The 23823-nt window shown below is 50.3% G+C and overlaps 2 protein-coding genes across 2 annotated transcripts; both read right to left on the reverse strand.

Annotated features, from left to right (window-relative positions):
- Positions 1-9524: 9524 nt before the first annotated feature.
- CYP26A1 (cytochrome P450 family 26 subfamily A member 1) lies at positions 9525-12136 on the reverse strand. Its single transcript, XM_075155456.1, has 7 exons — positions 11948-12136; positions 11538-11762; positions 11143-11430; positions 10872-11021; positions 10423-10557; positions 10058-10210; positions 9525-9866 (listed from the first exon to the last, which is right to left on the reverse strand). The coding sequence occupies exons 1-7, from the start codon at positions 12134-12136 to the stop codon at positions 9525-9527; spliced, it is 1482 nt and encodes a 493-aa protein (XP_075011557.1).
- Positions 12137-15874: 3738 nt separating this feature from the next.
- On the reverse strand, positions 15875-23454 carry CYP26C1 (cytochrome P450 family 26 subfamily C member 1). Its single transcript, XM_075155385.1, has 6 exons — positions 23263-23454; positions 22962-23186; positions 22559-22834; positions 20698-20853; positions 16648-17151; positions 15875-16358 (listed from the first exon to the last, which is right to left on the reverse strand). Exons 1-6 carry the CDS (start codon positions 23452-23454, stop codon positions 15996-15998), a joined length of 1716 nt encoding a protein of 571 aa, XP_075011486.1. The 3' UTR covers positions 15875-15995.
- Between the last annotated feature and the right edge of the window lie 369 nt (positions 23455-23823).

Genomic DNA, 23823 nt, shown 5'->3' on the forward strand with positions numbered 1-23823 from the left:
ACCTATGTCCTCTCCAGCTGAAGAAGTTGAGCAGGTAGGAGGGCAGCCACACTGACCTTGTCCCAAGCTGGTGGCCCGACTCCGCTCCTGCCCTTTTCTGCTTTGGCTGCAAGGACAGTGTGTCTGATCCAGAAGCTTCTTCTGAAATCCTTGTGCTTCCTCCAGCCTTTGGGAAAAACAAGCAAACAAGGAGCAGCAGCCAGGTGGGACACACACTGTGCTTTAGAGGTAACAGGTCAAACTTCAATTCCACAGTGTAGCTGTGTTTTTTTGCCTAGTGTAGGTAATGTGAAGATAAAAAATATTTTACATATTTCTGATATAGCTAGATGTATAACTATATACATTTGTATAGTGTGGGTAAATATTTCTATGTCTAACCTGACTGCAGAATTCATGCTGTCAGATAAAGCAAGCAGTCAGTTTTAAGGAATTCAGGAATACAAGATTGGTTTGCAATATCACTATTGTATTTTTGCCACTTCTGCTGAAAACAACTTTTCCAAAACCACAGCCAGCCACAGTGACACAGTAAGGCCCAGAAGTAGGGCTTTGAGAAGTATGAAGTTCAGTATATGAAGAAAGAATAGCAAGACAAAGACTTAATTTGTTAAAAGACCTTGGGCCAAATCCACCCTGGGGATTGAACCTACTATTTTCCCCTGTAAGAGTTTTGTTAACTTATCTTGGGGCTCTCTTTTAACACAGAGGGTTCGCTGGGAAGCAGCTGTCAGTGAGAACACTGTAGCAATGGCACCTCTTTTGCCACCCAGGGCTAGGACGCATGGTGGCAGTCTGGCGTGTCCAGAGAAGGTCTCTGGTTTAGTAAGACCAACAGTGAGGTCTGCCTGGTTTTGTAGAAGATGAGATGCAATGTTGCATCCTGCCCAAATCTTTCACACCAATCCTTTCCCTCCTTGTGCCTTTCCTAAACTCTCCTCTGCCCCACATTCAGAGTCAAACTTCAGAGTAGGATCTTTTGGCGTGAAAGATAGCCTCACGCTAAAATTGTGGCCTCATGGGCCACTGCAATGAAAATCCTGGTTTAACAGAAATTGTTCATTGCCGTCAATATACAGGGGCTAGAAGATTAATGCACTGCTGTATTGTCACAACCCGGAGAGGGCAGAGCGCCTGGGGGAAGACAGTGAAAGCAAATCTGGGAACATTTTGATCGTCGACATCCTCAAACGTAATTCTCTGCTGAAAGGATGAAGCTGATCAGCGCTGCAATCAGAACATTACTGGCAGGCGCCGACTCAGCCTTTCCCGGATATCTCCTTCCCAATCCAGCTGCTCCTTAACTCCCTATTACACACGTACTGATGCTTCTATACACAGGACAAGCTTGCTTGTCCACGCATCTCTGCTCACCCTTTCTGCAGTAGCAAGGAAGTTAGCTGAGGGCGTACTCAGAGGAAGAACACTTGCAGGAGAGAGTTTGCAGCGCAGTTTCCCCCTTTTCTCTTCCAAGTGCACTCTCTTCAAGATGCCTCTTCTTAACATTGCTGTGACTTTCTTTTCCCCTTCATGCTGTAATACTGGTGCTGAATTTTGATGAGACAAAACCAGGTGCAGCCTGTGGCATTTATTTATTTATTTACATTTGCAACATTTTGGTAAGTATTTTGGAGTTATGGAGAAGAATGCTAGGTCAGCTGCTTTTCTCAATCCAGAATGAGTTCTTATATTTTTATGTGGTCAATTAAAGGAAATACTTGCCTTGAATCCACAACTGTGTTTTTTCTTTTAGATATTCCAGACACTTTTGGTCTTACATTGAAGTTAATGTTAGCTCTTTACATAATTCATACAGTAGCCACAGGCACCAAAAAAAAGGTTAGTTTCTTAACTGTAGCTTTCCTCTTTTTATGTTTGCAATTTCAATTAACTGTTCTAAATAACTGACAACATGGAATATAAAACATTCCCGCAACAATGTAGGCCTAACAGCAATTACGTTGATTTACTCTGGACCATGTTAAGTTCAGGGAAAAGGATAAAGAGACAAGAGTTTAAAACTTCTTTCACACTGATGTAATAAATTCAGTACATTGCTTTAAAGTTAGGGCAAAATAGCTGGTAACTGAAAGTCAAAAAAACCCTTGTTTTGTTTTCCACTGTGATAGAAGACAATAGATTATGGGAAAGTTCTTCAGAAGGTGATCAGAGGAAAAGTTCACCAGCATCTATCATGGACTGTGTCTCTGTGGCCTGCTGGGATAGGAGGGAGGGACATAAAGGTGTCAGCAGTTGAACTGATACGGTAAATCACAGTAGGGCTAGTAAAGCGCAATGGCAGCCTAGTGTAAATGCCTTCAGACTTCTATTTCTTCTCCGAGGTTGTACTCAGGACACGTCCCCTCTTTGTGACCTTATCTCTGGGGCAGTGGGTTGTGCACTGGTCTCTCCTCTTTAGTTTAGGAGGACTAATCCATTTGCAGGTTAATAAAAGGTGAAAAGAACAATCACCAAGGAGCCACCAAAATAAACAAGTAGTACCTTTGACTGCTTAAGGATTCTCGGTTTTCCTCATCAGCCTCCTCAGCCCGTCTCCTCTCTCTGCTTCTAAATACTTTGATAATAAATACATCTGTAAACTGTTGATTAAAAAAAAAGTACTAACAGTATGCAAAACAGGAGAACAATAAGACAATTCCGTAAAAAGTGGATGGTTCCACTTTGCAGGCATGTAACTAGTCTCTGTAAAATGTACTTTTCTGTGTACATCCCTGTGATTGAAATTTGCAATTTTTTCTAGAAATGCTGACTGACAATTAGTGCATTTCAGTGACCAGCGTGCTCTCAGTCCCAGTTAGAGGAAAGGTTCCCTCAGAAGTGTCACAAATCTGAGCCATTTCATTTCATACAATGAGCAAAAAGGTCACGACATGCCGTTACTTCAAGCAATCTGTTGATAAGATTAATGAACTTTTCTCTTTAACTGCTAGATTTATAATGCATGCGCTCGCTTGCTGCAGTGCTGTAGGCAGCATTATTAACATCAATAATGTATATTTATTATAATGACACTAAAGAGCAAGAGAAGTCGGGACAAGAAGGATGACACTAGGGTGAAAATCACCTGTGTGTTTTGCAGCCAGGGCTGTGGTGCGGTGCTGGAGCGGTGGGGCTGTTTGCCTCGCTGCTGGTTCCCCTTTGTTCCCGCCCTATCTCCTTCCATTCTTGTCAAAGTTAAGGACAATTCACAAAAGAGGAGGCTATTGCCAGGTCAGGGAGCAGTTTCCGATTACTCTGTGGTCCCTAGGCTTCCAAGCGAAGCTTCGGAGAGAAGCAGGGTGTTTTATGAGTAGGTGTGTGATGTAGACTTGTAAGTAAGAAGAAAAAAACCCAACCCTATTCATGCAGGCTGGCACTACTACAGCTAGCAGAGCATTATCCCTCCTTCCCTTCCCATAGGATACAGACAGGTTGTTAATTCAGAGGGGCCTAGATATAAAATAAAGTCTATTAGGTAAAGCATACCACAGTCCCTTGCTTCTTTCAGTCAGCAAGCCAAGGAGACCAAGACCTACCATCATTCCACTGCAAATTCAGATCTAATCCTGAAAAGATGTTTGTTCTGCTGATATTTTACACAGAAAAGCAGTATATTTCTGAGATGATACAGATATATTAAATTAATGTTGACCCTATACATCTAAAGCAGAAAAAACCCAAAACTAAGTTGGTGCTCTTCCCTCAAAATAGTGATTCTTGGAGGAAGCGATTTCATTTAAAGCAGCATTAACAAAGATAACTTAACACCATCTTGGTAGATGCGTGCCTGTGCACATCTCTTCCTTAAACTGCCTCAGCTGTACCTAGACTGTTGCTCAGGACCCAGATCTCTCAATTGACACTGATCTTTTCAGCTCCCAACCACCTCAGAAAGTTACTGACCTGCCTCCTACCCGAAAGAGTGCAAATGGGACTGCCTTTTGGTTACTTTTATCTCTGGAGAGATCCTGTGAGGGGCCCTCAGCTCTGGAATTTATTCCCCCCTTTGCTCGAAAACAGCCTCCAACAATCTTTGACCTTCTGGGTAAGCCGCAAGGCCCAAATCCAAGGCTTTGGGAGAGGCATAAGAAAGGCTGGCATTTGTGCGTGTGGTAGGAAAGCATGTTGTCAATAGCTGATTTAGTTCTTGGTTTATAATTTTCTCATGTTGTGGCAGTTATCCTGTATGGCAGTGTAAACTTAATGGAGACATAGGCTTTCCTAAATGGTCATAAATTGGGGAAAAAAAAAAATGCATTGAAATCAACCAGTGTATGAATGATTGTGTGTTTGTGAACAAAATGACCTGGCAAACAAGTACGTCATAAGTCACTTTTGCTAAAATGATCCTTCTAGCCTTGCAAATCACACAAGTTCTGCATGCGTCTCTGGGACACTAACAGCATACACAAGTGAAACAGCGTTGTTGGGACTGCTGATAAAGGAACAAATAACACTTTAATTAACTGAGAATACTTAATATGTTGCCCTGCCTATGTTACAACTGCAAGGCGAGCTGTAAACACCTATTAAAGCAGCACTGTTATGTCCTACTACCAAACTTCTCTTGTCTGCCACCTTTTAAATATTTTAATCTAAGATTCTTTAAAAGCTGTCTCCGCTGCTCTTACTCTCTGGATGTAAACAGATTTGTTAAATATTTTATTTCTAACCCACCCACGAAGTTACATTCATTTACATAACTTAATGAAGGCTGCATTATTCATTGGACTTCTCATATAACATTTTTCATAAGACATTATTAAACAAGTGAAGCAAGCCAGTCTAGTAATGAGCCTTCTCTAAACTTGCTGCCAGTTATGTTTCCTTTCTCCTAATCTATCACTCTAATGGTTGCAACTAATAAACTTTTCGAATCTTTGCTGCTAATCTGTATATGTTTTGCATTGCATGCTGGATGTATAACTTGACAGAAAATTTACAATACAAGCCACCTGGCAAACAAAACTATCTGGATTAACAAATGCTATCCAAAACTACCCACTCTTTTTTGTTATAATAGAGAAGACAACTACATGCAACATAGTACCTTTAAGCCATAAATAAAGTAACTAATTTGGGGCTGGAACATACCCTACTGAGCAGTATGCCCCAGACACAAGATTTGTGACTGCGTTTTGTAATTTTAAAAACATTGTCAAAAGTCAATAGATTGAAGTTTGTTTTACGTGAATGTTCAGCAGACACAGCCTTGTATAGGATCCTGTTAGACTGTTATAGCAAAGATGGCATGTAATTATTTTAAGGTAAAGAAATTCTGCAATGGATTGCTTGCATTTGGGCTACTTAATCTGTATTTGGGACTAAGTCAAAAGTGGTTGGATTTTCAGGGACCCTAAGCAGTGCAGCTCACTTTGAGACAGATAGCAAGTTTTGAGAGTTTATACTTCATAAAAATCAATTTTAATGCTTAAAAAAAGGAGAGAGACGGATCTAGGGGTCTAATTTTATGCATATTAGTTTTAAATGACTGGGGCATACTCTTTTATCAGCATCCACCCTGAACACCTCTGCCAATGTATAGAATTATCAAAACACAGCAGTGTTCTGTTCTCAAAGATGGCTAGAAGCAGATTTGTAAAAACAGATTTAAAAACTTCCTATAGCACTTAGGAAAGTACCAGTTGAAAGTCAAGGATTTTACATATTATTAAGTATTTTTCTTGGTACCTTTCCAAAGGTTTTTCTAAATCACTGACTAGAATAAAATAAGAAAACACACGGTAGATTGAAATGGGGTAGAAAGAAGGGCAACCTTTTTGTCAGCCTTTCACCTTGTAAGGTCCAGGAAAAGACTCCTGTAGTAAAGGCACAAAATAAAATAAATGCCAGAAAAGCAAGTGCAAACCTTAAGTATACAAGGCTTCAAATGATACTGTCCCTTCAATAAGTGCTTTTATGAACCAAAAGAAAAAATCCTTTCGCAGGTCAGCTGCTAAAAGTAACATATCCTAGTTTCACTAGGACAAAATAAATAAATCTAATCGAATTATTTTTAAACAAGCAATATTTTTTTTTATTTCCCATGAGTCTTCAGCATTCATTTGCACATTTTTTCCTTACTCATATAACCATTACCAAAATTCACTGTTACCTGTTCTGACCTTATCTGGAAATACCCTTGCCTTTCAATCAGGAATTTATCAAGCAGCATTCCTCAATGTCAATTTACACCAATGTCATTCTTTGATGTCATTTTTATTCAAGAATGGATATAACTGTGTGTTGTTAAGAACCACACATTTAGCATCGCATAGAGACTTCAGAAATTCTAAACACCAGAGATGCTGCTGGCTGGCAGGAACTATTCTTTACATGGGTTTAGGAGAAGCCTAAACCAGTGGGTTCCAGTAACCCACCTGACCCTCAGAGAAGAACCAGCATGCTACACATAAATCATGGCTTTTTACACCAGGACCAAAGCATAGCACCTGCCGAATCATGTGCATTTTTTAGAGAGAGACCTAGTCAAAGATTTTTCTTTTAAATGACAGGTTAACTAAGAGGAGGAATATGAAATACCCCAAGAAGGCCCAGTTTCAAGAAGGGAGTGAGCACTCCCCACCAAACCTGGCCCCTTAATGTGGTTCAGTTTGCGAGCCTTGGAGCACCAGTCACTTACAGCAACAGACGGTAACATTTGCAAAAGGAAAGTTCGAGCACGGCTCCAGGAGCTACCTGTTAGCAGCGGCGCAGGCTGCAGCAGCTGCTGCCCCTCCCTGCCTCCTCCGTCTCCGCCGCAGCACCCCAGCCCCAACAACGTTCACGCAGGGAGCTGGAGCGAGGACCCGGTGTGCCTGAAAGACAATGGGGTTCTTGGTGGATAATTTTTCAGCAAGATCAGTTCCTGGATCCAGCATAATAAAAGGAGTAGGGGCTGGGGGTGCCGGAGCCCGTCAGCTCCTAAATAGCAGCCACAGTCTCAGTGGGTGCCCACACCAGCCGCTGCTGAGCGGGCAAAGCCGCATACAATCACACCAGGGCTCACCTGAAACTGGTCTGCAGCCAGCATCTAAGCCATCAAGATACAGCTGCGTAGAGGAGATTAGCAGGGGTTGTAAAACCTGCTCATGAAGTTGGGCAAATATTTTAGCAATTAACCCACACTGAGCTCCATATTACTGCAGCTACGCTGCTACCATTTCTTGGGATAGCTTGTTTAAAGCTAACTTCAAGATGCCTAAATTACACAGCAGTGACAGACCGTTCAACTACAGAGATAAATTATACAGGGGCAGCACCTAACATAGGTTATGTTGTCATGATTTACATCAGCTGAGGATGTGCCCCCAGATGTCCAGACAAAATCAAATTAAGTATATGATTTTTTTTCTCCAAACATAAAAGCCTTGCAAACTTGACTCAAAAATAAAAAAGGAAACAGAGAAATGCATGTATGACCTTAGACTTACACTGTGAAAAAGTGTTCATATTCTCCATATTCTCCAGACAACATTCAGATTCCCATTCTTTATAAAAACAAAATATAAACTAAAATAATATGAAGACCATGCAAAAAGTTCCCACATATAAAAGACTTCAATTAAAATTAAACAAAACATTTAAAGAATATCACCATCTATTTGGGTTTGCAGAATGTTGTGATGTTAGGGAAGAAAATGTTAAGGAAGGGTACCAAGACAAGAGTCTTGCTGTTCTCCAGATTTCAGATCACCTCCAAATTAGGATCAGGCTTTGCAATTTTCCGCTACTATATTGGTAATAAAGGGGTCTTAAACTGAGATTATTCATCAAATCCCTGAAAAACATAATGGTACAAGAGGTTTGCATAGCAAAAATTATTTAAGATTTTAAACATTGCCAAGACGACTCAGACACAATCTAAAAAGAGTACCTTTTGTATTTTCAGATTACAAAAAATTGAATATAAAAAAGTCTTGATAGTTACGCTCATATGTAGGTTGTATCTAAGGTCTTACATTAGAAACTTATATACTTAAAATGCTAGCTGGAAACATACCAAATGTATTATAGAAACACTCCTTAAAAGAAAAGCCAGAACCTCATAGATGCTGTTAAAGACCTGCAGTGATTTTGAGCAACTTAACTCCATCCTTATTTTGACCTTGAGAGAACATAATGAAAAAGTGACTGTTTTCCAGGAGCAAACAAAAAATTAAATTAGTCTATATGGCACTGTAAGTGTTCATGACACTGAATTACATTGGTTTACTTTGTAGATGTTTATAGAGCCAGCCTATGTTGTTTGACTTTTGAGGGAAGACTAATAGGTGTAGTAAGGGGGGGTAGGGGGAGAAGAGCACAAAACCCCTTATGGTTAAGCCAAAACAGGGGTCATGCCTAGGGCATTTTATCTGCCCTGCTTACACACCCCCGGGGAATTGCATCTCAACAGTTGATTCCCTGTTAATCAATTCACATTAGTGCCTGCCTTTTAGTTTTCACTTTGCCGAATTCCAGGAAAGAAGTTCTTAAACCAAATGCATGCTCTATCTCTGACCTAGTCAGAGCTGTCGCATTTCAAGAAGACATCACAGCAGATTTTATTTGCCCTACCAGCTGACAAAAGACACCTTCGTAAATAAAGATTCATAGCCAGCAGACTCAATACAGAACAAGATCCAGTGGTCTGTTTACACAGGTCAGCAGTAATATGGGAGGAGAGGACCTTTATGGAATTTTTTTTTCCTCAACTTATTTTCTCTAGCTACAGAGAAAGACTCATGTTACACATTATTCTTCTGCTTCCCTTTACTTTCTCATTGACAATGGCTCCAGATCATGTGCCTGATAAGGAAACCTGTAGCACTTGCTATCACTCCATACTGTCTTCAGTGAGTGTGTATGTTTTTTGCATTGCTCTTGCCACTTACAGCTTAAAACTTAAAACAATTTACTATTCATAAGTGAGAACAACATTGGGGGTGGGAGGCAGGGGAGAGTTACAAGCACAGAAATAGCAAATAGCTCATTCATGAAGGCAGATCTGACTTTACATCCAAACCCTTTAGGCCCATTGGTCAAGCTACTCTCTACCATACACGTAGATCTTCATACAGAGGATCATCAAAAATAAACTTTATTATCAAACTTAAAATTCACACATTAAACATAAGATCTAGACACAAATGATACTGAAAACATTCTCAAACAATAACCATTTTAGGTAATTTGGATGAGTAGCTATTTACCATTGTCTCAAATGCCTTTAAGAATATTTCTTAATACATACACCATTGTGAAATGTCTTCAAATGCTTAGCTGGTCAGCTTTCAATACAATTTTTAAATAGGGGAAAACTTATTTCTATAGAAATAACATTATCTAATTATGAATCAGAGACCCATAATTGTAGTGCTTGGGGAAAAAAAAAATCATAGCCTTTTGAAATATTTAGGAGACATAAATAACTATCATACATTTACAAGTTTAAATATTTAAAGGCCTTTGTTACTATAAAAAGTTGCTATGTACATATTAGAAGCTATATAGAAATCCAGCCGGAGGCAAGCGTTGAGCTCTCAGATATGGCCGCTGAAACCTATGAATTTGGTAGGCAGATTGTCCACAGGGTACACTATGGGGCCCGTTTTCATTGTAGGAGGTCCATTCAGCAGCTGCCAGTCACAGCTCCGAGCCAACTCCACTGTAAATATTTTTAGAAGGACTTTTGCAAACTCTTTGCCCACACAGCTCCTCAAGCCCCCACCAAAAGGAATGAAACTGAACCTAGAAGAATCCTCTGGAGATGGAGACATGAAGCGATCTGGGTTAAATTCATCCTTGTTGGTAAAGAGATCTGCCACGTCGTGGGTATCGCAGATACTGTAAATAACATTCCAACCTTTAGGGATCTGGTAACCCTATCAAAAGAAGAGAAAGGAGACATGAAGCGCCTTGCTGTGTTAAATAAGGTGAAGTGTCGGCACAGGACACATCGGTGCACCCCACCTCCCCTCCTGGCTTCCTGCAGGTCACTCTAAGGCAGATAGGCTATGTGAACGCGCTACTTCTTTGCAGCTGTGCTGAGGAGCCGAGCCCAAGCCCCGCTTACATTTAGCTCAAGGGTCTTGAGTGCAATTCGAAATCCTCCAGGAACAGGAGGGCTCAACCGGAGGGTTTCTTTGATGACACAGCCCGTGTACTTCAGCTGCTCCAAGACCTCCATGTCCAGCTGCTTCTCTTGGTTGGGACTGCACAGTAACCCCTAGAAAGGAAGATGCTGCCATGACTTTTATGGAGCAGGCAGCCAGGGCTCCCGGCACTGCAAAGCAGCTGGCCCTCAGCAAGTGATGTTTTCCTGCCACCCCCTAAAAGAAAGGCATCACCTGGGTTGAGGGGAGCCCTGTCTGGGACACCTCTCCTGGAGGTACCTTCCCACTGCCTGCTCCTGTGGAATGGTTCCGGGGGAGCACACACCTTCACCTGCAGCTCTTTCCTCACTTTCTGCAGGACATCGTGGTGGAGCCCTAGGAAGGCAATCAGCGACGTGGCAGCGCTAGCAGTGGTTTCATGGCCCCCAAACAGCAGCTCTGTGGCAGACTCCTTCAGCTCCTTATGCACAAGACAGAGGAACACAAAACAGGTCTTGAATATAATATTACCACCAGGCCCACTCCACCACCACATCACTGTGCACCACTCCCAGGCTGGAGCAGGCACCCAGGGGCCAGGATGGGGGTGCTGCTTATGCTCTCTGGGGACATGGCCCTGGTCCTGTGCTCCCCATCCAACAGCCTGGGTCCAGCCTCTGGTTTATTGCTGGGGAAAAGGGGGCTAGCCTCCTGCTCTCTCCTTTTGGCCCCAAAAGATGCTGCTGACAGAGGGACTGGGGGGAAAGGGATGGACCTGGCCCTGGGGAACCTCACCTGCATGTTGAGCTGCTCCCCGTTGCCCTGTGTGTGCTCCATCAGCAGCTGCAGCGCATCCTTGTAGCCGCCCTCAGGCTCCTTGCGGGCCATCTTGGCACGGATGTTCTCCTCAATCTTGGCATGGATGATGTTGCGCGCCCGCAAGCCCTGGCCAGGCAGCAGGGAGAGCAATGTGGGACTTAGGCCAATGCTGCCATCCCTCCCATCCATTCCCTGCTGCCCTGGCTGCAGGGGCACCCCTCTCCTCCCAGCCCACCAGGAGCCTTACCCGATAGAGCCCGCTGAAGGGCACGTCGATAGGGAGGGAGAAGAGGTTGCGGATCATCTCCTCGAAGGCCTCCACCAGCTGCTGCTCGCCATCGGGGCTGGCCTGGCAGGGCTGGAAGCCCAGCAGGATCCTCATGGCGATACGAAACATGAGGCGCTTCACCTCGGGGTACACCAGCAGGCAGGGCCCGGCCGCGCCCAGCCACTGTGCCAAGCAGGCGTTGACCTCCTCCTGGATGACAGGCACGTAGTGCTGCAGGGCGTCCCGGGAGAAGGCCCGCATGATCACCTGCCCGGGGGGACGAGGAGGAGGAGGAGGAGGAGGAAGGGGACACAGGCTCAGCCGCCGCGCCTGGGGCGGCCGCGCCCGCTCCCTGCCCGCCGCCGGGGCCGTACCTTTTTGCGGTGCTTGTGCTGCCCGTTGTGGAGGTTGGAGAGGCAGCCCGAACCCAGGATGGTGCGCACGGAAGCGGGCCACTGCACGGAGACGAGCCGGTGCTCGCCCAGCAGGATGTGCCGCACGTTCTCGGCGCCCATCACCCGCACCGTGGGCCGCCCGAAGAGGTGAGTCTTGTAGATGAAGCCGTATTTCCTGCGCTTCATCTGCAGGAATTTCCGCCTCTGGACAGGGGACGGGGGGAAATAATAAAATAAATTTAAAAAAGGAAGAGAGGAAGGGGCAGGGAGAGCAGCTCTTTCCCACCTGGGCACGGGAACCCGGCGAAGCCGCTGCTCACCCCACTCCCCTGCAGCCAGAGGAGGAGCCGGGGCGCTTCCCCGCTCCCCGCGGCATCGCCTCGCCTTACCTGCAGCACCATCTGCAGCGTCTCCCCGAAGAAGGGGAGCCCCATGGTGCCCGGGGGCAGCGGGAGCGGGCAGCTGGGGTCGCGGCCGCTCACACAGTACAGGTCCCAGAGCTTGACGGCGGCCAGAAAGAGTAGAAGGGGCAGCAGGAAGGTGCACAGGGCGCTGGCGACCAGGGCGGAGAAGCCCATGGCTGGGGAGCGAGTCCAGTCCAGCCCGGCCCCCCGGGAGCTCCGAGTGCGTGGGCCGTGCTCGCCGCGGGCCGCCTTTTATACCCTTCCCAGGTTGCTGCCCACCCTACCTTGGTCCGATAAATTAGTTCACCCAAAGTTCATCTTTAATTGCGGATTGCGGCCTGGCTCCTCCCCCCAAAATCTTTAACTGTTTGCTTTGCGCAGCGCATCCTGCCCGCCGCAGACCGCCGCCGGGGAAGGGAAGGTGCTGCCGAGCGCGGCGGCAGCGGCTCGGGGCTCGCTCCCCGCTGCACCGCGCTCAGCGAGCGGGCTGCGGGACGCCGCTGACAGCCGGGGGCCGGCCGCCTCCTCGGATTTATCGCCAACGCTCGTTAGAGACCAGCAGGTTGCGCCGAGGCAGAGAAATGCCCCGCTCCAGCACCCGGCAGCCCGGCTGCCCCGACACACCTACCCCCGGGGGCGCTCCCCGGCCGGTGCCGATGCGCTCTGCAAGCTGCGGAGCTCCTTCGCCCGCCCGGGAACGGCGAGCGAGTAAGCGGAGCCGGGAGAAGCCGGGCCGGTGCCGGGGACCGGACGGGGCGGGCGGTCCCCCGTGCTGGGGGAGCCCGGTGGCCCGCCGGGCAGAGCCGCAACTTGTGCCGCCGCATCGGCGGAGGAGCCTCCGCTGTCCTCGGGTTCACCTCGAAAGGGCCGGCTTGTATTTCTGCCCGGCCGCGGAGGAAGGAGCCGCGGGCAGCAGTCCGTCTCAGCCTCCCGATGCAGGTTCAAGCGCGGGTCACCGAGGGAAAGGGAGGTGAGCGCGGAAAGGAAACACCCAACCCGCCGTGCCCGGCTCCTCTCCCCGGGGTCCGCTGCCCGCCCTCGCCCGGGGCTTGCCGGCACCCCGGGGCCGTCGGGGCTGCCGCGGCCGGGAAGGGGCGCTCGGCACCGGCCGGGCTCCCCGCCTGCAGCCGGGGCGCGGAGGGGGTCCCTCCTGGAGGCGGCGGGCAGGCACCGGGGGTTGCTCTCGGGCGGCTCCGGCCAGGAGGAGCGCGGCGGGACCGGGGCGGCTGCGCTCGCTGGGGCTCCCGCTGGGTCCCGGCGCAGGAGGCGCCGTCCGGGGCACGCGGCCGCTGGGGAAAGGGCGCCCGGCGCGGACCGCGGCTGCGGAGCCGCGGAGGGAGGGACGGGGCCGCGGAGCGCTCCGCTGGGCACGGCTGCTACCAATAAACTATCGTGCTCGCTTTTTCCCTCCCGCCCCCGTTTTTGTTTCCTTTTCCCTTCCCTGTTACTTTTCCTTCCTTGCTCCCAGACAGGCTCAATAAACGCTGGAAGTTGTGTGTGTGTGTTTGTGTAGGGGGGGAAGAGGTCACTTTTAATTATGGTTTTTCTGACAATCAACACATCACAAGGGACCCTCCCTCCTCTTACGATGCCTTGCGGGAGCGGGGCTGCCCGCCTCCGCAGCCCCTTGCCCAAGAGGCGCCCCCCCCGCCGCGGGGTACTTCCTCGCCCCCGGAGGCGCGCAGCCCCTCGGGGCATGGCGCGGCTCCGCGGGGCCCGGCCGGCGCTGGACGGGAGCGGCGGCCGCGCCCTGACCCGGCGCTCTCCCCTTGCCGGGCGCTGACCTGCTTGTGACCTACAACACGGACCGTGACATCTGCGTGAACCCGGCCGGCAACCGCGCCAAGTTCACTGTCTATCAAAATAACGAGATACGGTGGCCTGAGCACCGATAATTGCCACAGGAAGGCTTTATTATCTCACCAGCTGTGTATTCCCCAGCCATCGGCTCGAAAAGAATCAAATGGTAAAGAGTGAAAGGGATAATTAAAAACATCTTGGAAGGGGGTCAAGAAATTAACAGCCTAATATGAACAAACTTTGATTACAAGTAACAATTATTACACTTCATTTGTAAATGCTCGTGTTTACCTGCAAACAAAATCAGTTTCAAGTTTTTTTTTCTTTTAAACTAGATTCATGTTACATTTTTCAGCGGGTGGCTACGGGGCTCGTTAGCGCCCCGGGGTAATTTTTAAGTGCGCTGCTGGAGGAGCCCCGGCCCTCCCGTAGCCGGTGCTGGGCGCTGCAGGCCCAGCCCTGCCCGCAGCCCTGCCCGCGATGGGAGCCTGCGTCGCCTGTGGGTCACAGCCAAGCCAGCAGCTCCTGCTAATTAAAGTTAGTCATTGCCACTTGCAGCCACCACTTACTGATTTCACCTCTGATAGCCGGAAAGATTCACCTTTCAGGACAAGGTCAGGAGGGGCAGAGGATCTGGTTCACTACGGGGTCGATCTGCCAACAGCACTTAACTCAGCCCTGCAGTTCAACCTCTTCCAGATTTGACCTGTCACATTTGGGAGCCACATTTCTGCCCCAGGTAGCGTTGTGCTTGCTGCGCAGCCCTCTGACAGCTAACGGCATCACACACCCCACTGCAGTGCCCCAGCAGAGACATGCAAGGGGGACTGGCCAGGGCGAGGTCATTTGTAGCCTGGCATTGAAGCAGGACGATGACAGGGGACAGGGGAGCTCCCCAGAGCCTTGCCAAAGGGACTCTGTCCTCATGCCACATTTCTGCCCTCGCAGGTCAAGCTGCTGCTGGTTCTTCACACAGAGCACACCGCGCCGCCAGGCCCAGGATGCACTGGAGGGACCAGGCAGATGGTTTCCCCCACTGCTTCCATGTAGGGCGCGTGACAGTGGGGAGCAGAGCTGAAGCCGAAAGGAGCTTATACACACATTGCAGTGGAGCAAGGACTTGGGCCCAGCACTGTTCTCAGTGCACAAGCAACAGGACTCACTTCATTTTACATGGGAGAGAAATACCCCGCGTCTCAGCGAGGCAGGTGGTACTCAAAAGCCACCTAAAAAGGTGCCCTCAGCACCCAGGCTTAGCCCCAGGTACCACCTCCTGGCTGGACCCACAGAGCTGCTGTCCTGGCACTTTCCCTGGCAAAGCTAGGCTGCGGGAGGTGACACTGTCAGATTGGCCAGCCAGCCACCATGGGGCCTGTGTCACTGCAAATGCCCCCTCTGTAATGTGAACAGCATCATCAGGAACAGGGGACTTTATAACATAAATTAGACATATTCAGAAATGTCCATTTTCCAAATGTTTATTCCCCAAAGCCCCTCCCCTGCTTCAGTCCGATCCCTCGGTCAGGCTGCGGCTGCGGAGCGCATCCTGCAGGGACCCCAGAGCGGGGCTTCAGGGCAGAAGCAGCAGCATGGTGCTCAGGCACAACATACACAGCTACTACTACTGGGTGAATGAGACATGTCCTCTTTGTGCCGGCTCTAATGGGAAGTGCAGGAATGAGATTAAATATTTACAATAAAAACCACTTTACACCCTATTATTCTAGCTACAGCTAATGCGATGGATTGGGCAGCCCTGGCTTGTGTTTTCCCGCAGAGCCCCCCCATCTTCCCTCTTTTTACATCTAAAAAGCTACAGCGTGCAGGATGTTCATCCTGCCTCTCCTATAACACGCCCACAGGAGATAACCCTGGGACAGAAAAGCTCTGGGAGCCTTAGCTGTGGGGCTGGGAGTTTTGCTCCCCATCCTCAGCGGCTGGAGACCTGCGTGGGACAGGGGCTGGCTGAGCCCCCATGGGGGATGCTCCCTGCCAGCAGCTTCAGCAGGTTTTGCCCCTGGGCTGGGGCTGAGGCTCACCCCAGTGCTCAGGAGCAGGACTCTGCAGGACCCTCCCTATCAGCTTGCACCAGGAGGCGAAAAATAAAAAGACTTTTGGGGTTTTGCTCTGCAGTGACCCAGTGCCATAACCAGCCTGGGACAGCAGAGACTTGCCCCTGGCAGCCATGGAGGGGCATCGACGCCAGGGCTGATGGGGGCAGCGGACCCCTGGCTCAGGCCTCGCTGCCACAGCTGGGCTGCAAGGGGTGGAAGTAGAGCTGCAGCCCGTCATTGACGGGGTGCACAATGGGCACGGTCTGCATGGCGGGGTAGCTGGGGGTAGCCAGCTCCCAGCGGGCCGTGCCGACCAGCTCGATGGCCAGCAGCTTGAGGATGGTCTGCGCCAGCTCCTTGCCGATGCAGCTCCGCACCCCACCGCCGAAGGGGATGTAATGGAAGCGGCCCGCAGCCTCCATCCGGGCAGCACCGAAGCGATCTGGGTCGAAGCCGCCGGGGGGGCTCTGGTAGATGGCAGCCGTCTCATGCGTGTCACGGATGCTGTACATGACGCTCCAGCCTTTGGGGATCTGGTAGCCCTGGGAGGGGGAGAGAAGAGGGGAGGAGAGGAGCATTACATACCTGTGCAGCCGGCTGTGCTAGTGGAGGGTGAGCAGAGGGTACCTGGGGACAGCCCCACCACGTTGCCCACCTGCTCCGCAGCTCCTTTTCTCCCCAGCCCAGCTGGGACCCACGGAGGTTGCTGTGTGCCACCCTCCCCTGAGATATACCACCAAGCACCACCACTGTGCCGGACAGGGTGCTTGCAGGCAGTGGCAGGCAGCGGCTCCCTAGCAGCCCGCTAGCATGCGAGGCACAGGCACTTACATCCAGCTCGAAAGTCTGCAGTGCCGTCCTGTAGCCTCCGGAGACGGGGGGCAGCACCCGCAGCACCTCCTTAATCACACAGTCCAGATAGCGCAGGCGGCTCAGCTTCTCCAGGCTGATGTCCGAGGGGCAGTGACAGCTCTGCCCTGACGGCGCCCGGAGCTGGGGGCCAGCACAGGGACTGCTCTGGGGGAGGGTGGGCTCTGGCGGGGCGTGGGGCTGCGGGGGTCTTTCCTCCGTTGGCCCCGGGGGGTGGCTCTGGTCCTCGCGAGCATCTTTGGCCGTGGGGTGAAGTGGCTTCTCGCTGTCTCTGCTCTGGGCCGTCAGGGTGTCCGGGCAGGGTCCCACAGGGCAGCGCTCACACTGCTGGTACAGCTCGTGGGACATCAACTCCTGCCTTATTTTTTCAATCACTGAGGGGTGCTTCAGTAGCAGGAGGATCAGAGAGGTGCTGGCACTAGCCGTGGTGAAAAAAGCAGCAAATATGAGCTCAATCGCTGACTCCTGGGAGAGGAAGGAAGGTGACAAGTTTGAATGCCATTTTAAACTGGTTGTGATTCAGACTGTTCTCACCTTTTGCAGGTTTTGCCTCTGTACAGAGGGCCCTGGCCCCCCCTCTGCTCTCCACAAACCGGCACCCACACTGGGTTGGCAGGGACCAAAACAAGACACCTTTGTTCTTCCATTCCTGGACATCTACTTGCCAAGTGACTGATGCAGAAACACAACTGAGATGAGTACACATCACCTCTAATCCAGCTCTTCTGAGCTTTCCTCCAAAGATTTACAAATTTTAAAGAAGCATTTTAGCAGGCATTTTAGCATACAGAGTGAAGTTCATTTCAAGTATTACACTTTTTGCCTTCATCTGCCAATTCCCCTTTGTGCCCAGCTTTTACCTTTCTGCCCGGCCAGTGGTTATGAGGCTGTGTGTTCATGCATAAATCCTAGATGTGCTGGCAGCTAAAATGGGTTGCATTTGATCCATCTCCAGTTATAATTGACCATTTGCTTGTCTGGGAAGGGACTCAAACCAATACAGTCGAAAGCAGGAAGACCTCCCTGCTATAGCAGGTCAGCCCGGGAGGTGCTGTAGCTGGCAGGGAGTCTCCCGCAGGGATGCAGGCAAAGGACTTGCTCGCTTTTCAAGCTTTACACGCTGAAGCACAGCAGTGTTCCTGATAGCTCCATAGCAGATGTCTCCATAAGAAGTTAGGAGGTTAACCAGCTCAGATGGACCACAGCACAGTCAAATCCGTAACACGTGCCTTGTCCCGGCTCATGGATCCCCACGCAGCCTCCCAGTCTTTCCAGGACTGTCTGCAGGGTCTATATGGCCCCCCGCAGCACATGCCACGTTGCTGTGGGCTGTTTGCAGCACCCTGTGATCAACTTTTGGAAATTTTTTCCAAAAGTTAAGGGTTGCCTGGGGCTGGGTTATGGCATGTCACATCTCTGACAGCAAACATAATGCTCAAACTTACAGCACCATCTGAAGGTGCCAGCGGCTCCGCAGCACTGGGCTGGGAGTGCTGAGGCCGGAGGCCAAACCCAAAAGCCACAGGAGAAGCCCGAGGGAGGAGCACAGGGAGCTGCCACCCTGGGAGAGGCTGGGACCCGGCTGGCACTACCGAGCACTAATCGCTCCAGCCCAGGGGCAAAGTGGAGCAAAACCCCCCAGGGAAACAGAGCAGTTTCCTTTCACACAGCTACGTGTCTGGATTTTAAATTGTTCTGACACAACTGGTTTCTGGAGAGGTGAAGCCAAAAACACAGGGAAGGACACCTGAAGCCTGAAGGTACCTGGAGCCAAGTCTGGTAAGGTCAAGGATAATGTAACAAGGATTACTCTTTGCTACCGTCCCCAGCGCCATATATTGGCTGGACTACAGGCTTTTGCCAAAGCGCAGCTCTCAAGGGCATCTTTCAGCTGAAATAAAACCTCTGAAATAACAGATCCCTGTCGACCCCTATCACACCTCCTGCAGGCGTTAGCAAGAATTTTTACATTCACAAGGTAGCAGACCCAGATGAAAAGAAATCTCTCACTTCCACCACTTGCAATTAAAAGCCCAGGCATCTCAGTAACATGCAAGGAATTTAGGGCAGGCTCTGTGACTTGAAATAACAGCCCTTATGACTCCCTGCATCAACCTCTGACAGTGCTGCTCTGCAAGTTGTGACACCGAGCTGCTGACTCCCTCCCTGCTCTTATAAGGCCAACATAGCCGGTGACTGGGAGGCAGCATCTTCCCACAGCTTCACCAGTATTGTGCCTGTGCTACTGCCCGACGCCCCGTCCTGGGCGGCAGGACTGGCGGCGTTACCATTCCACCCATCCAGCCGGTGACAGCACTGGTATGTAGGATGGGGTTTTTTTTTAATCATTCCAAGGTTTAAAATGTGTTAAAACAGTACTTTTGGCAAAGAGGTATCTTTTTAACGACCTTTACATTTAAGGGTCCTGCTGAGTTCATGTCAGCAGTGTATTTTGGAAAATTTCTGGGAAAACAGTCCTTCAAAGTCATTTGAACAAAAAAGCAAATTAGTAACTAGTGTGTGCCAGTGTTTAGAGTGTCTCTCAAAGTCAGATATATCCATGACTCTGAGACAGCTTTGGACTTTTTATCCAATTACACCATTTCACTGGATGAGAGCTCTACTACTGTTTTATTAGAGTGGAGAATATTGCCATAATTGCAAGCATAGGCAGTTCACTTTGCAAGTCATTTTGTTAAATACAGACAAGGTAGAAATTTTCTAACTGTAAAGCTACAGGACAGCACATGAATATACTATCATTTGAATCAGCTGGCCTGAGGTCACTGCCATGTCACTCCATATTATGTTTAATATCCCCTTATTCCATTTGAGGTCAGAGCCAGGGACATGATGAGAGATCATGTAATTATTTGTGTGTAATATCCATGTGAATACTAACAGAGATTAATCAATTTTAATCAATCACATTTTGAATCTGGCAATTATTTTTTAAAAATAATTATAATAAGAACCATTCTATTAGAATAAACAATATAATAAATGATTATAATAAAATTACTTTAAGAATATATGCTGGTTCTAATTGTATCTAATAGTCTTTCAAATATTTTAGGTTTAGAGATTACACTTTTACAAACTACTTATAAAACATTAATCTTCACATAGTTTTCCTTAAATACCTAAATAAATGGTAAAACTATGTATGTTTAATACTTTTAAACTATATTCAAATACTTTTAAACTATATTCAGCTGCTGTACCCATGCAAAACTGCTTCAAAACTTGTTATATAAATGCAGTGTCATCTGTCATTCACTGACACTAAGTGACCTGGAGCTATGAATGATGCAGTACTAATGACGATTTTTTCCCAAGATCTTTGGCAAAATACTCTTCACATTCACTTGGTAGTTTTGGCTCAGTAAGGACTACTGGGTTCATCCCTAAGTCACAGCGACGCATCATGTTGCATCATAGCAATCCACAAGCTAGATGATCTAATTAATGACGAGGTGACACGGAATGACCCGGAATGCATCATTCCATCCCTGGACCCATTTTGGTATATCTTCTCAGAGATTTCTGGGCTCGCAGCCCCGAGGAATACAGTGACATGATCTACATGCCGCGCTATGCCAGATGCGGGGGGATGTTTGAGGAGCACATAACTAGCTCTAAATATTTCCAAGAGGTTACCGCATGCACACTGACGTACATACAGAGCCTCAGCACAGCCACATAACCCTACCAGCCTCCTAAGTCAGGCTGAAGCCTGGTGGCCGTGAAGAGGAAAGGTAGAAGAGGCATTTATTCTCTTTTTAAATACCAGCTCTCTTCTAATGCAAAGAGACACGATCCTACAAGAGCATATGAGCATGCCGAGTCCAGGCTTTCTCGCTTGCGCTGGAGATGGTGTCCTTAGAGTTGGTAAGAGGAGGGCAGGAGCCAGCGGCTGCTGGTGGGTCCCCACACGACCTTTCTCCTGCTCCTCAGGTCTCTCAAACAGCCACTGAGTCGGAAGGGACACTGAAGGGGGGTTCTCCTTACCTTTAGCTCCTGCATGGTGAATTCTTTGCCGTGCTCCTTGGCACTGTTTATTAAGAAATCCAGAGCATCGCTGTGATCTTCTGGGCTGTTTCTCTGCAGTTTTTCCTGTATAGCCTTCTCCATAAACTCATGTAGTATGTCCCGTGCTTTGATTCCCTGCGGGAGGCAGACACAGTTCAGGAGAGCCTTAGGAACCGCCCCCCTCTCCAGAGAGACCGGGGGACCCCAAGTGTGGCAATCCTTAATCCCAGGATCTGTAACAGCAAGAACTGTTTAAACTGTTGCCCAGCCCCAGAGCCTTGCAAGAGGCAGCAGTTTTAGGGGAACTGCTGCAAATTCTGTTGCCTTGCTGTTGTGAATCAAATACCACAAGTCCTAAAAAACACTCTGAGATGAAAAGACAGTAGTAAACCCACGGTACTGAGTCCAGAGGCATCTGCGCTGAACAAACCCACGGTCGTGTCAGGTCTGAAAGAAGCTTGTCCAAAGGGACAAGAAGAGGTAACTTAATAAAACTGAGTCCAAGCAGCAAGGCACATCTGAGACGGGAACAAATGAGTGGCTCCACCAGGGTATAGTAGATAAAGACACATTAATCACACCCAGCTCATCTCCAGTTGTGTTGCCCTCCTGTGCAGCAAAACATTTAGGTAAGATCTCAGCAAGTGAAGTGATCAGCAATCTCTCTGCAAAGTGGGATGGATGGAGTCACAGAGTGTGGCTGTGTATCAACACGCCTCCTGCAAAAGCCAGAAGGACCAGAGATTTGGGATGAAAAATGGCCATGACCAGATGATGGGAAGAAGATACAAAGGCTGAGATTTGAGGTGGGAAGGATTGGACAAAGAATACAGGGGAAGGGAGCAAGGGGGAAGACAAGGGGACCTAAATGCAAGTTGAAGATTGGTCTGGGGCCAGACAGGCTGTGGCTGACCTGAGAGAGGGCAGGGAGGGATAGGATGGGGGGTGAAAGCTCACACTGGTGACAACCTGCAAAGGGAAACTGGACAGGGAAAACAAGAGCTTTGAACTGGTGGAGAGCAGTAGGGAGGCTGGGGGAGAACTGGGACTGGCTGGGTAAGATGATCCAGCGGGGCAGAGCTCACAGCGGAAATGAGAGATTGGGCAAGACCTGGCTAAAAGGGGCAGGAGACTTGATCTATGGTAGGGGTGGAGAACCCAAAGCCAGAGGAGGGAACACAAACTGAAATGGGAGAGGAGGGGTGGGACACAGGACTGATACCTAAAGCAGGAGTGTGGAGACGCAGGCAAAGAGGGGCAAGGCAGCAGGGAAGAAACTGGAGGTTGAAAGAGGCAGAGGAGACTGTCCCTCTGCCATGTTCCGCTCCAGGACCCCTCACTGTCTCTCCACTGCTGGGATACAAGGGACCAAGGACCATAAGAGGGTCTCAAGTCCTCGGCCTGCCCTGAGGTGCACAGGGAGGGCTAACCTGAGGTGCGCTGTGCCCACCTGCCTTTGTGCTCATGCCCACAGACCCCTCTGCCGTGGGCTGACATGAATCCAGGTGGGATGAGATGGGACAGGACCAGACATGATGGACTAACCAGATCCAACAGAGGCAACATACGGGGTGAGGGAGGAGAGGAGCCCTGCGCTGTACAATGAGCTGGAGCCATTGCCCAGAGGTGCTGGAAGCCAACCTTGAGCAGGTGAGAAGTGCAGAGAGAGGGGGAGACGGCTGGGGTGGGCAAGACACCAGGCCCTCAGACCCGGAATGGGGTGCTGCAGATGTCCTGGCCCATTGGAAGTGCCCCTTGGTGGGCCTGGGGACAGGGGGTCTATGCCACTGGGGCCCGGGCCCCTGTCCCCAGGCAGAGGGAGCAGGTCAGGCAGCAGTACCTTGCGCAGCCCGCTGAAGGGTATGTTGAGGGGCAGGGAGAAGAGGTTCTCCACCAGCTGTTCAAAAGTTTTGGCCAGGTCCTTGAACTGCTTTTCCTCCAGGCGGAGCCCCAGCAGAATCTGAGCTGCAATGCGGAAAGTTAAGGTTTTAGCGGAGGAATAAACTGCGATGGAACCCGACTCCATGCACCAGCCCCGCAGCTCCCAGCTCACAACCTTCTGGATCCGTGGCAGGTAGCTCTCCAGGGCAGCGCGGCTGAACACTCTGGCCAGGATCTAGGAGAAGGGGGGGGAACAGAGGCAGGTGGTTAAAGTGTGGGGTGCTATGTGCCACTGAGGCCCAAGCCTGGGCAGGAGGTGCCGCCTGGGCTGCATGCCCTGTTGGGGCGGCCACGAAGCTCACCTTGCGACGCTGGCGGTGCAGGTCACCGATGGAGCTGAGCAGGGTGTGGGAGCCCAGGATGATCTGGGTGCTCTGAGGCCACTGCGTGCTGACCAGCGTGTGCTCACCCAGCAGGATCTTGCGGATGTTCTCAGCGCCCGTCACCCGCACCACGGGCCGGCCCAGGAGGTGGGTCTTGAAGACGTTTCCATACCTCTCCCGCCGGGAGCTGTGGAAGCGGGAGCCCTGGGGACAAGCTGCAGGTCAGCCCGGGGGTCCCGCCAGCCCCTTCCCACCCCGTCCCCATCCCCCTGCGCCTTACCTGGAGCAGCCAGTGCAGGGTCTCCCCCAAGAAGGGCCAGCCCATGGAGCCCTTGGGCAGGGGCAGGGCGTTGGCGCGGTCCCGGCTGAGGCTCCAGCGCAGCGCCCACAGGTGCCGGCACAGGGTGACCAGCAGCGCCAGGGCCAGCAGCGCCAGCGCCGCCGCTTCGGGCCAGGAGAGCCTCGCCGGCATCCTCCACCTCCCGGGCGGCGGGAGATGGGGCGGGCGCGGAGCGGCGGCGGGTGCCCGCCCCGGGCGCTCGGGGGCGCGGGCGGCTCGGGGGGGCGGCCCCGGCGGCTGTCAAACGCGGGGGGGCCGGGGGCCCCGCGACTCCGCTGCCGGGGGCGGGCGCTCCGCGGCTGGCCCTGTCGGCTGCTGCCCGCCCGGCCCCGCTCGCCTCCTGCTGCCGGTTCGCCCCTCGGCCACATTTATATAGATATTGGCCACTTACGCCCGATCCACCTTCGGAGATGACGTATCCGCTGCATATTTAAGCAGCGCGGCCAAGTGCGGTGATTGGAGCGGGAGAACCGGGGATAGTGGCCGAGGGGCGCGGGGCCG

The sequence above is a fragment of the Calonectris borealis genome, chromosome 7, assembly GCF_964195595.1.
Source record: "Calonectris borealis chromosome 7, bCalBor7.hap1.2, whole genome shotgun sequence".
NCBI classification, from domain to species: domain Eukaryota; kingdom Metazoa; phylum Chordata; class Aves; order Procellariiformes; family Procellariidae; genus Calonectris; species Calonectris borealis.

Coding starts and splice junctions, on each gene's coding strand:
- CYP26A1 (XM_075155456.1), bottom strand. CDS start 12,136: ATGGGCTTCTCCGCCCTGGTCGCCAGCGCCCTGTGCACCTTCCTGCTG. Junction 11,763..11,947: donor CGCTGCAGATGGTGCTGCAG/GTAAGGCGAGGC, acceptor TCCCCTGTCCAG/AGGCGGAAATTCCTGCAGAT. Junction 10,558..10,871: donor GGGAGCAGCTCAACATGCAG/GTGAGGTTCCCC, acceptor CTTGTGCATAAG/GAGCTGAAGGAGTCTGCCAC.
- CYP26C1 (XM_075155385.1), bottom strand. CDS start 23,454: ATGCCGGCGAGGCTCTCCTGGCCCGAAGCGGCGGCGCTGGCGCTGCTG. Junction 23,187..23,262: donor CCCTGCACTGGCTGCTCCAG/GTAAGGCGCAGG, acceptor GCTTGTCCCCAG/GGCTCCCGCTTCCACAGCTC. Junction 17,152..20,697: donor TCACCATGCAGGAGCTAAAG/GTAAGGAGAACC, acceptor TTCCTCTCCCAG/GAGTCAGCGATTGAGCTCAT.